This window comes from Arachis hypogaea, chromosome 7 (genome assembly GCF_003086295.3).
Source record: "Arachis hypogaea cultivar Tifrunner chromosome 7, arahy.Tifrunner.gnm2.J5K5, whole genome shotgun sequence".
NCBI classification, from domain to species: Eukaryota; Viridiplantae; Streptophyta; class Magnoliopsida; order Fabales; family Fabaceae; genus Arachis; species Arachis hypogaea.
In genome coordinates this window covers 55972548-55984485 of record NC_092042.1, presented here as the reverse complement: position 1 = coordinate 55984485, position 11938 = coordinate 55972548, and the positions used below count along the sequence as shown (strand labels likewise).

General features: G+C 34.5%; 1 protein-coding gene and 1 long non-coding RNA gene across 2 annotated transcripts; both read right to left on the bottom strand.

Moving 5' to 3' along the window:
- Nucleotides 1–2741: 2741 nt before the first annotated feature.
- LOC112704100 (uncharacterized) lies at nt 2742–3476 on the bottom strand. The gene is made up of 2 exons (XR_003154776.2): nt 3222–3476; nt 2742–3145 (listed from the first exon to the last, which is right to left on the bottom strand). It is a non-coding gene; the product is annotated as an uncharacterized lncRNA (long non-coding RNA).
- Nucleotides 3477–3908: 432 nt separating this feature from the next.
- On the bottom strand, nt 3909–7725 carry LOC112703136 (cyclase-associated protein 1). The gene is made up of 10 exons (XM_025754459.3): nt 6946–7725; nt 6501–6669; nt 6363–6427; nt 5812–6103; nt 5591–5738; nt 5365–5474; nt 5201–5256; nt 5038–5094; nt 4666–4809; nt 3909–4428 (listed from the first exon to the last, which is right to left on the bottom strand). The coding sequence occupies exons 1-10, from the start codon at nt 7228–7230 to the stop codon at nt 4342–4344; spliced, it is 1413 nt and encodes a 470-aa protein (XP_025610244.1). The 5' UTR covers nt 7231–7725; the 3' UTR covers nt 3909–4341.
- Between the last annotated feature and the right edge of the window lie 4213 nt (nt 7726–11938).

Here is an 11938-nt window from a genome sequence, read left to right as displayed (position 1 = left end):
GGTCCTACAAGCATAATTTGTGGGACTATATGTCATAAATAATAATTTGAAATTAAAAGTGAAATTCGCTCTTCTAATATTTAATATTAGTTCAATTAAAATTTTATATTATTTTAAATTATTTTATCAATATAATTATTCGAGTGATAAAATTTTATTGGTTCTCCATCAAGGTGATATTATATCTCTAAGGTGATATCAATTTCACTTCATAAATCAACGCCAATACAGATTTCAATTCCAAATCAATTCACTTCTTGAAAGTATAAAAAATAATACTCTAAAAGCACTCCATTAGAGATACTTTTAGTATCTACGTGTGTGATATGAACAAATCAGTCCTTAAAGTAAAGTACAAAATGATCCCCAAAGAATTTAAAAATCTAAAAATAATCCCTAATTTTTTTAAATTTTTTAAAATAATTCCTTCGAATTATTTATATATAATTATTTCTTAATTAATAAATTTTAATTTCTAAAATTTTTTGTCTATTTATTTTAAATTTGATTATATATATATATACAAAAAAAATGTATTTTAAAATCCTAAGTTATAAATTTATTTTGAAAAGACATTATTTTTCAAAAAAAATAATTTAAAATAAGTAAACCTATATTTATTTTTTATCATGCAGAATATTAATTTAATTTAATTTGACCGTATCATATTTTATGATCATTTTTTAATGATGAAGAAGAAAATGTGCTATTGTTATTTGAAGAAATAGAAGAACTCCCATTTAATATAAAATTTTTCAGAATAATAATTAAAAATATTTGTACAAATGCTTATAAAAGTAACACTTTGGAACTTGCATGCAATGCAAACTAAGTTACCTATGAAATCAAATTTGTAAGTTTTTGTCAATATCTTAGGAGTTTAGATATATAAATAATGATGGGTTAATAGTCAAATTAGTCCCTGAAATATAAGATATTCTTTAAATTCATCCTTAAAAGATTTTCTCAATCAAATTGATTCATTAAAACATTAAAAATTAATCATATTTGTCTTTCGTCACTTCATTAATAATTTTCGTCAACGAATGATGTTGTGAAATGTTAATTGACAACATACATCATACGTGACATGTCTAATTGAATATTGACCAAATACATTTATAAAAATCTATTAATTCAGTTCTTTTTTCCAATTATATAAACCTTATTCCCAATATGATCTAACGACTAAATTGATAGATTTTTAACACATATTTAGTCGGTGTCCAATTAGATATGATAGATGTCATGTATATTATCAATTAACATTCCACATCATTAATCGTTGACGAAAATTGTTAATTAAGTAACTTAAGAACAAATATGATTAATTCGTAGTTTCTGAAGGACCACTTTGATTAATAAAATCTTTTAGGAACATTTAAAGAATATCTCATCTTTCAAGGACTAATTTGACTATTAACTTAAATAATGACCTTCATAAAGCAATAACCTCTTAGATTTAGTTATTATTATGGTTTCTACCTCACAACTATAATACATAGATTAATAATTAAATAATATCATTTCTTTCTTGTGACATTAAAATTAATAAAAAATTATCTTTTAATATATATTTCATTATTTTTTATATTTTTATTTATTATATATTTTATAATAATATGTTAGCCTAGAAAGGCTTTGAAAGCAGGTCAAACATTCCAATCCCAGCTAATCGATAGCAGTAGAATCATAAACAAGAACAACAGAATTTATAGCTGAACAAGTAACTTTCTCCTCGCGATGTACTTTTCAACCGTTGGAGCTGAGTCACTCTTGCCAAACAAATTGGACACTGTAATGTCCCCCTGATATCTATATCTGTCTTTTGCCTTAACCACATCAAAGAGGAATTGAACCTCTTCTAGTTTTTTGAAGACTAGAATTTGATGTCCAAACCTTCCCTCCCCCTTTGCTGAAAGCACTTCCTATAGCGAATTAGGACTCATTTTTATTTAGAAGTCCGAGAATAGAGGACTAACTCAAAAGCTACAGGAGTGGAACTTCTTTGCGAAACCCAAAACCCGTGTGCCACATCCGGTCCTAAATTAATAGAGAGACCGATAAAGATGGTTGCCTAGCTTACTTGGTAATGGACTCGTTTTGTTTAGCGGTCATGGATTGTGGTGTTCTTGTTTTTATACTATTCTAGTTCTGTGGGTGAAGGAAAAAGTTGTTGAAGAGGGTGTTAAGCATATGTTCTCAGCCATTGTGATCAACCCACACTAGGGATCCTCTCTTAGACTCGCAATTCTCCTATTTTGTATAGGGCACTCGTTCTTGTCAATGGTTACAGCTCGTGCTGTAAGTATAAAAGCCTGGTTTGGCAGAAAGTGTAGTAGGTTTGTTTTGAAGTCCCAGCACAGCAGCACGCACAGTAGAATTCTCGGGTTAAGTAGTACAAAATCAATCCATTACACCGAATTTCTTGAGTCGTTATAATATTTTTTAATGACAAAAATACTAATAATTTTTTTAAACACAATTAGAATTATATTAACTCCTATTTTTTCATCATCCATGTTACAGCAGATGTTCTATGGATACAAATTTTTTAATACACTAAACTTGTATTTTTTGTATTCTAGTCTGCGAAAATTATTTATATCGATTTCTATCCTTTTGTCCTTAATAGGTATTGGTATTTATCCAAATTTTATTTTCTCTTTTAAAGCCATTCTATTAAATTTTTTCTTAGTTTTTTTTAATGAAAATTAATACAATCTCCAAAAAAAAAGAAATAAATCACATAATAAAATTTGAATTAATTATAAGTAAATATGTTTGTTGTTTGTGAAAACCCTTAATCATTACATTACTACTTGATTTAAAGGGTTCTCCAGAATTTCATTTGAAGAGCTATCTATCTCATAGGTGGCAAAAGACAAAACTCTAAATAAAGTAAAGACAGTAATACGAAGACCTTTTCCCCATAGCTCTTCTTCCTTGTGTTTTCAAAGGTTGGCTTAGGCAGCTCATCCAAGAATACCAGATGAAATGGACAAATAGTAAAGCAAAAGCCTATATGGCACTGCGTTCGGTCTATCCGAAGCCCTGAGTGGATTGTGGATCGTTTCTGCTAACGAAATGAACGCGGAGCCCGTTTCCAATGCTTCTCCGATCGGGAAGATTAGAAGGTAAGAGGCTGGGTCACAAACAACTTCATGGTGTGACGTCTAAGCTAACTTTGGAAACTGAAATCACTGTTTATGGTTACTAACCTGGGCAATGAGTTTTTCTTGGTTAAGTTTGAAAGTTAAGAAGATCATGACCATGTGCTCTTTGATGGTCCTTGGATGGTGGCTGCATACGCTATTGCTCTTTGAGCAGCTCTTTACATCTGGGTAGGGGGAAAGAGCTATATTGACGTTAACCCCGGAAGGAATCCGGTCAATATGGGAGGGGTGTAATAGCCCCGCAGGAAAAGGCTAGTGAAGGAATGTGGAGCAATAGACCTTCTAGCTTCTACTAGTGAGGAAATCTCGATTATTCTAATTAAAAGATTATAAGACCTTGATTTTTGAAAAAGATAAAAAACAAAAGATAAAAAAACATTCAAAGGAATTGTGTTGAAATTTTTAGAATTTTTTAAGGACAATTTTGAAATTTTTAAAATTTTTTAGAAACTATTTTATACTTTATTTAGAGATTGATTTGTCCGACACTTAAAAATTGATTTGGACACACTTCACAACCACGTATACAAATTAACATTTCACGTCAACAATCATCAACAATAGTCGTTAGTAACTAATAAAGTGGAACTATATTATCTAACGGAAATTATTGTGTATTTTGAAATTTAAGAGACTTCCAATTTTAAAAACTTTGGAACCGATTTGTGTATTTTAACAAAAAAAAAAAAGTATTTATGTGTAAAGTTTATCCAACTTTCGAAACAAAGAAACTTGAGGGAAATATCAATTAATGATGATTGACAACTCTCCAAATGCCTCATCAAGCATCGTCAAAGACGAGTCCCATTTCGGCTCAATATTTCATAACACAAGACATGAGAATGAAACAACCGTATTCCGACGATGGAAAACATATCCGCAAGGGTCCTCTGAAGGCCGAAAGCAAGCAAACACACTGCAACTCACAAGAAAATACACGCTCAAGCACAATCCTGCACATTGGCAAACAAAATCTGATGGATGTTTCCACTGATTCAATAAGCCAGTGGAAAATCACAAGAAAAGGCAGCTGAGCCAGAATACATATGATACACATATACATCCTGATGCATTTTTAGATGAATTTAAGAAACAATAAATCAAAGCCACTCCCACAGCCATCCAAGATGAAAATATAAGTAGGAACTCCAAACTGCCAATCGATTTAACCTCCAGAGTGGGAGGCGGGAGTCGTCTCAAAACAGCCGTCCTTGAACATATGAATATATTGTTGAGGCAAAGAGTGCTCCACCTGAAATAAAATATATTGATTAAATTTTAGAGTTGGTATTACTCCAATTCCATAGTTTGCTAATCATTTCGGCCAATTGAAGAATCCAGTTACCAAGTTTTTGAAAAGATACTAATTATGGATGGATTCCATCCACTATTGCAGGGCGCAGGATGTTATCATCATAACCAGATTCAAGCACAAACTAACATTTTACACGGTGCCCGAATAGAACAAAAAATGAATGTGAAATCATACCCAATCACCAGCAGGCTCGGCACCAGGTACCAGCACATTGATCTCACTTGATTTGGCAGTAGATATGGATGTCTCTAGGGAATCTTTGCTCAAATAAAGCTGGCAGCCAGAAGTGTTGTCCACCGATATTGTTGGAGCTGAACCCTATATTAACAAAGGCAGGCATCTTAACGACTAACCACATTTGAGCTACCAAATATTTATTTAAGATCAAACCGTTATCCTCTACATATCATCAGCAATATAATTTATAAGACTGTAGGATCACCAAAGCTTCCATAACACAGGCATAATAACATCAAATTCAAACAGGCACGCCAGCATGTTGAAAGTTTTCATGCAAAGAAAAAGAGGAGGAGGGAGTTAGGGTACCTGACATTGCACCTCAACGCCATTGCAGTTTACAATCTCAAAAGCTGCAACAACATCCTACATTTTAAGCACAAATATAGATGAGAAGTTGCCTTCGAAATGCTAACATAAATTGCTTTCCGTAACTTTTACAAAAATCTCTATTCCCATGTGTCGCGCTAACCTTAAATACAACTCCCATCTTTGTGCACTTGTCAATAGTGATATTGTTGACCTTGCCTGAAAATTATAGTTGTTTCATCAAGAGACAAATTGGATAGTAAATATCATTATGTGATATAATAAACATGTAAACAAGGAAATCATTCATGAAATAGTTGTGGTTACCTTGAATATGCAAAATCGAATCTTTGCATCCATAAACATAAACAGACTGCTTTGCATCACAATCTTCAATGATCAAGTCCTTTTTTCCAATTTGATTCTCAACAACCCACCTACAGCAGCAGAGAATAGTAAAGGATAGAGAGATGGTATATTGACAAAGTAAAATTGACTATTTCAAATTTTCAATCATGAAATCACAATCATACACATAAATATAAAAACCTACTTGCGGCCCATTTGAAGCTCGAGCTTTGGGGGTCCTACTTTAGAAAATGCATGAGAAGCCACACGACTTTCTTTTTCACTAATGGCAACAGCTCCAGTTCTATCTGCCCGGTTTTTTGTTTTCATATCATCTGTAACCTTTCTCAAACCTGGTAGATAAGAGGTATGACTCATAAATGTTCATTCAACATTCAATCAGGAATGTAAGCAAAAATAAGATACCTGCAGTGACATTCCCAGTGCTGAGTTGTTGGAAAACAGCAGACATCCCATCTTTTGGCTTGGAAGATGAAGGTTGAGAAGATTCAGAACTAAAGAGAGAAGCAGGTGGAGGAGGAGGAGGAGGAGCAGCAGCAGCTTTTGTCGGAGCAATACTTTTTCCTGTTGCACTCCATACAGGGCCCAAAGGATAAAACCCCTTGACGTAATCTCTCAAACCAGGTAGATATAACTCTTTCAGAGATTTGGCCCATTCAACATGATTTGGGTCTTTGTTTCTATACTCTACAAGCACCTGATTATTTCAATATATATATATATATATATATATATATATATATATAAACGTCATGGCTCATGACACAACAGGCAAAATGAAAAAGGAATGTGCAAGAAAACATCTAGAAGGCTAATGCAAAATGTTCCCAAACTTGATTTGGAATCAAACACGTCTGAAGTATCTTTTTTGAGCTTATAGTGAATGAGAGGACCAGAAGTTCATAAAAAAAAATATCCTAAATAATTTTACAGTTTCAGGCATGTCTGAAGTATACCTTGTTGCTATAAAACTCAGCCATTTGCCAACTTTCTTCCACATGTGCAATGGGCATACTCATACCTTGAAACAACAAACGGTAAATAAGATATTGAAATGTAGGTCAATGAAGAAATGTAAATCATTCATCACTTACCACAATCCTTCCCTGTAAATGCAATCCATGCTAGAGCTGAGAGGCTGTCAGCAGCAGCCTTCAAGTGGTTAAAAAAATCTGATCTCCTTCCTTCTGTCATTGCAGTAGCTTTCATGATCACTTCATTTAAAGGTTTCAGAAACTCAGCCAACCCAGCAAGGTCAGGTTTCTGCACAATTAATATATGATAGATTAAGACACCAATCACAAACATGAGTACAAACACTACACAGAAAACTGTTCGCCACTTCATGCAGTTCAGTTCAGTAGCTAAGAATAATGAAAATTTCAGGCAGATAAAAAGAAAATCCAGACTATGCCAAACACCACCTAGAATGCTATTAAAATGCATCAACGAATTAACACAGGATTGATAACATCAACGAAATTAGGGATGCATGCGCAGGGAGAAAACGGAGGTATGAAATGCGTAAGGAAAACTCACTTGACTTTGCTTGACTTTAATCAGAAGCTGCTTCTGAACAGAAAAAGCTTCGTGCAAAACCTTTGTGACGTCCAAGACTTGTCCTCCAATCTTCTCAGCGGCAGCTGAAACCCTAGCCAAATACTGGTCCATCAGATCGTCGTAAGCAACGATGGAAGGGTCGAGCGCCGCCGAATCAGGCACATCGGAAGCATCTCCCGGTGAAGCGGCAGCAGGGAATCTGGTGGATAGGGCCTCCAAGCGGACCACCGCGGATTCAAGCCTTTGTATGAGCTTCTCATCCATGGTTCTGTTTCAGTCGGACGCAGTCTTTACTCTTTCTTCTCGGATTCGATTTGATGAAATGTTAAATGGAATAGATAGATCTATCGGGTGCCGGTGACAGATGAGTTGTGATGAAAAGTGCATATATTATTGGAACTGGATTTATTGAAGTTACAGAAATAAAGGGTGAAAAAAGGCAAAGCCAAATAAAGTGTTTGGCGCGCAGGGCAGCGTTGGGTTGGGTTGGAGTCGCTTACTGCTTACTGCTTACTGCTTACTGCTTACTGCTTACTGGTGGTGTGGCCTAAAGCCTCATTTTTTGTTCCGCCACGTGTCACTGCTTCAGCCAATCTTGGCTCATCTTGTTAAACTATTGAACATGCTCGGGTGAGAACGCATGAGAAATTAAAATTTAGGCCAATTCTCCCATGAACATGCTCGGGTGAGAACGCATCAGAAATTAAAATTTAGGCCAATTCTTCCCTGTCTTTAATTTTAGTGGCGAAATTGCCAAACTTGCTTTTTTAGTAAGTTTTAAATATTAAAAAATTATTTATTTTTATATTTTTTAATTTAAATATTAATTTTTATCTCTTTTTAATAAGTTAGGTAAGTATATATAGACACCATAATATACACCTAAAATTTAATATTAAATTACTATAAAATTTGCGCTATGTGTGGGTTAAATATTATTTTATTATAAAACTTTGTTGATAAATATCTATTGATATTTATTGTGAGGGTTACTTGAAACGTTGATTTAGTTCTGAACCTGAAAATTAGATCTCTTTGCGTGGTAGCGTCTGACTTATTCATGCCGAAGTGCCGTCTATTCGAGTTTCTCGTGAGGAGGTGGGAGATGGTACCTACAAGAGACTCCAATGCTTAAGTTAGCAATGGTTTTAGGCAGATTTTTAATAGTTTTAAACGTAAATTATACCTGATGGGTGTCAGTGTATTTATAGAAGAGTCGATAACCATCTTTATTGGAGTAATTCTATCTTCTCTGATGGATAACTGTGTCATTTATCTTGGGAGTTTGTTGGAATTTATCTTATAGTAAAGATAGAGATTGCAAGCGAGATTCGCAAAAGCAGTTACTTGCTTTGGGTAGGTAGAGTTGGGCATCTTTATTGGTGTCTGACATCTTTAAAGAGGTCGGGTACGTTTGTGGAGGCCACCTTTCTTGGTGGGCCTTTTTGTTTATTGAGCTTAGCTTCGCTTATTGGGTTAAGTATGAACAGTGTCCCTACTTGAGTTTTGAGCGTTCTATAGGTCGGGTTCAAGCATTTTGTGACTTCTGCTTAAGCGTCGGGTGCCCTCTTCCAGAGGTCGGGTACTCAACGTGTTTGAAAATTTGAACGTTGCCTCCCTTTAAATGAAGGGCTAAATTGGCGCAGTAGTTTTCTTGAATTGTGCGCATGTATTAAAGAGGAGTTATTAGGCTAGTTACTCCTTATCTCTTATAAAAGCAACATGTCCTTTCTTCTTTTCCTTTTTCCCATTTCTAAAAGCCTTTTCATTTGCTATCACTATGAAAAAGAAAAAGCTCTTTTCTTTGTTCGTTTTGCGACTCCGTTTCTCAAACTTTTCCGAATCTCGTCTTTCTTGAAAGAATTCTTTAAAGAGGATCATCCGTGTTTTGCTGTTTGTCGTGCCCTTCTCCGTTTTGAAGCTTCCTTAAGGTTGGTGTCTTTCTTTTCCTGATTCTTTTTTGCGTTGTTGTCTTTCATGAGATTGTTCTGAGTGATTTTCTGAAAAATGTGCTTTGTTTGTTGGTTCTGGGAGTTACGTTAACTGTTGTTGCATCTCTTTTGTTGAGAAGTTTTTTTTTATTTTTTTCACCGATTGAGGTGGGTGTAGAACACTTGGATGTGTGCATTTTCTATTTTGTAGAACTGCAGTTACTTTGAGGTTTCTTTGTTGTTAAAAGACTCTTTTTTGATGGTTGATCGACATCACCCTTTGCTTATTTTGGGGATTTTTGGATTTTCTGAGTTTGTGAAATTACAACCGTAGCCATTTTGCTGTTTGTTTGTATTTGTATTGTCCCTAATGGTGTTGCTTCTGTGTGGCGGTGTTGTTTTTACTGTATAGGAGAGATACCATTTTTGCCATGCTTTGTAAAATGTTTGAAAAATGGCTTTCTTTGACTTTGTTTTGACCGACTTCTTTTGTATGACGTCCGAGTTGTTGTAGTAACGATCTCTTTATTTTGCCTCTGTCATTTCTTGCGTCCTTGTAGTTGATAGGGAGTATTGCGACATCTTTCATAGGCATCATAAGATTTGTGAGAATAGAGAGGACGAGAGCAACTATGAGTTAGTAGTACCCGATCTCGAGGAGAGGGTTTGTTTTTCTCCCTTAAATAAATCGGACTGACCATTTTTCTATGCCTATGATTGCTTTTTCTTTAAACTAGGCGTTTCACTCTCCCTTTTACCGATTTTGAAACAAATATTCTTTGGACTCGCAATGTTGTCCCTTCCTAACTTCACCCAAACTCTTGGGCCTTCTTGAAAAATTTCCAGCTTATATGTCGGGAGTCGGAAGTGCGACCTTCTACCAATGTCTTCTTTCATTTATTTGTTTTGACTAAACCCGGGACGACGAAAGGTAAAGCTTCTTGGTTTTTCTTCCGTGCTGTCCAGGGTAAGAAAGTTTTTGCCATCTTTCATGAGTCTTTTCACGATTTTAAGAATAACTTCTTTAAAATCCGAGCAGTAGAGGGTACTGACGAACTGGATTTCCTATCGGTAAAGAAATTCACAAATATAGTCGCGTTGTAAGTATAGCTTCTAAACCAACAGAAAATCCTTTCGTACAAACGTTTGGTTGTCACAAGTAACAAACCCAATAAAATTTATAAACCGAAGTATTCAAACCTCGGGTCGTCTTCTCAAGGAATTGTAGGGAAGTATGATTTATTATTGGTTATGGAAAACAGTATTTTTGGGTTTTTGAAATAAAGAAATAAGTAATTTAAATGACAAGAAAAATAAATTAATAATTAGAAAATCTCTTGGCAAGGTATGAGAATTAGAAATTCCATCCTAGTCATCCTTATCAGGTGTGAGGAGTATTGTCTATTGCTCCCACTTAGTTAACCCTTACTAAATAAAGGAAAGTCAAGTGGACCAATTAATTTGATTCCTCAAGTCCCAGTCAACTCCTAAGGAAAGACTAGCTTTAGAGGGATCCAAATCAACCAGCAAACTTCAAATATTAATCAACTGCTGAGTTTGATAACACAAGTGTCACCAATTACTTAATCAAAGCCAAAAGGAAAAAATCCAAATTATTTATATAATAAATAAAAGAAGGCAATCATAAGTCTGAAATACCTCAAATTATATTAAATAAAGAAATCGATTTTAACATGGAGTTCATAAACCAATATTAACAAACTAAAATAAAATAATAGAATAAATAAAAGTAGAAGAGAAATTGAAGTAAAGGAACATTGAACCTGTGATGAAGAAGAAATAAATCCTAAATCCTTTAAGAGGAATCTTAATCCTAAAACCTAAGAGAGAGGAGAACCTCTTTCTATAAAAACTACATCTAAATTATGAAAAGTGAATTATGAGTTGTCTCTCTTCATTCCTCTACTTTGAAGCCTTTAATTTGTGTTTTCTGGGCCGAGAACTGGGTCAAAAACAGCCCAAAAATTACTAGATGCGAATTCCAACACGCTGATTTTCGTCACTGCGATGCGTCCGCGTAGAGCACGCATTCGCGTTGCCTAGATGTACAGCCAATATGACAAATTATATATCAAATCAAAGCCCCGGACGTTAGCTTTCCAACGCAACTAAAACCGCATCATTTGGACCTCTGTAGCTCAAGTTATGACCGTTTGAATGCGAAGAGGTCTGGCTGACAGCTTTGGCAATTCCTTCAGTTTCTTGTATTCCTTCCACTTTTGCATGCTTCCTTTCTATCCTCTAAGTCATTCCTGCCCTGTAATCCCTGAAATCACTTAACACACATATCAAGGCATCGAATGGTAATAAGAGATAATTAAAATACACAAATTAAAGACTCCGGAAGCAAGTTTTCAATCATAGAACAAATTTTGGGAAGGAATTGTAAAACCATGCAAATAGTATGAATAAGTGGGTAAAGAGTTGATAAAAACCGCTCAATTAAACACAAGATAAACCATGAAATAGTGGTTTATCAACCTCCCCACACTTAAATAATAGCATGTTCTCATGCTAAGCTCAAGAGAAGCTATAAAGGAGTGAAGAGGAATGATAAAAAGTATGAAATGCAACCTATTTATGTGAATACAACTACATGCAGAATGTTTCTACCTACTTGGTTAAAAGTAAATAAGTTCTCCAAGACAAATATGAATCAAATTCCACTAATTCAAATCATACAGTGAAAATAAGTAAACTTGTAAGAAGATAGCTCATGAAAGTAGGGAATATAGAATCAAGCATTGAACCCTTACTGGTAGTGTATATCACGCTAGTCTCTCAAGTGTATAGGATAATTCACTCTACTCTTCTCTAGTCATGCTTTCTAAACTATGTTCTTCATCTAACCAATCAATAAATATTTAATGTACCAATGCAAATATCATGAGGTCTTTTCAAGGTTGTAATGAGGCTGAGGTAAACAAAGTGAATCCTTGATTAGTCTAAGATCTCACCTAACATATACATACTTTATATAATTTAAAATGCTTTACCTAGCTACCCAAATTTTTTCACTT

What these genes read in the sequence shown, in the direction of transcription:
- LOC112703136 (XM_025754459.3), bottom strand. Translation starts at nt 7,230, where the DNA reads ATGGATGAGAAGCTCATACAAAGGCTTGAATCCGCGGTGGTCCGCTTG. An exon ending in TTCGATTTTGCATATTCAAG is followed by an intron (nt 5,257 to 5,364) that starts GTAACCACAACT and finishes TATAATTTTCAG; the next exon opens with GCAAGGTCAACAATATCACT. An exon ending in CCGAGCCTGCTGGTGATTGG is followed by an intron (nt 4,429 to 4,665) that starts GTATGATTTCAC and finishes ATTTTATTTCAG; the next exon opens with GTGGAGCACTCTTTGCCTCA.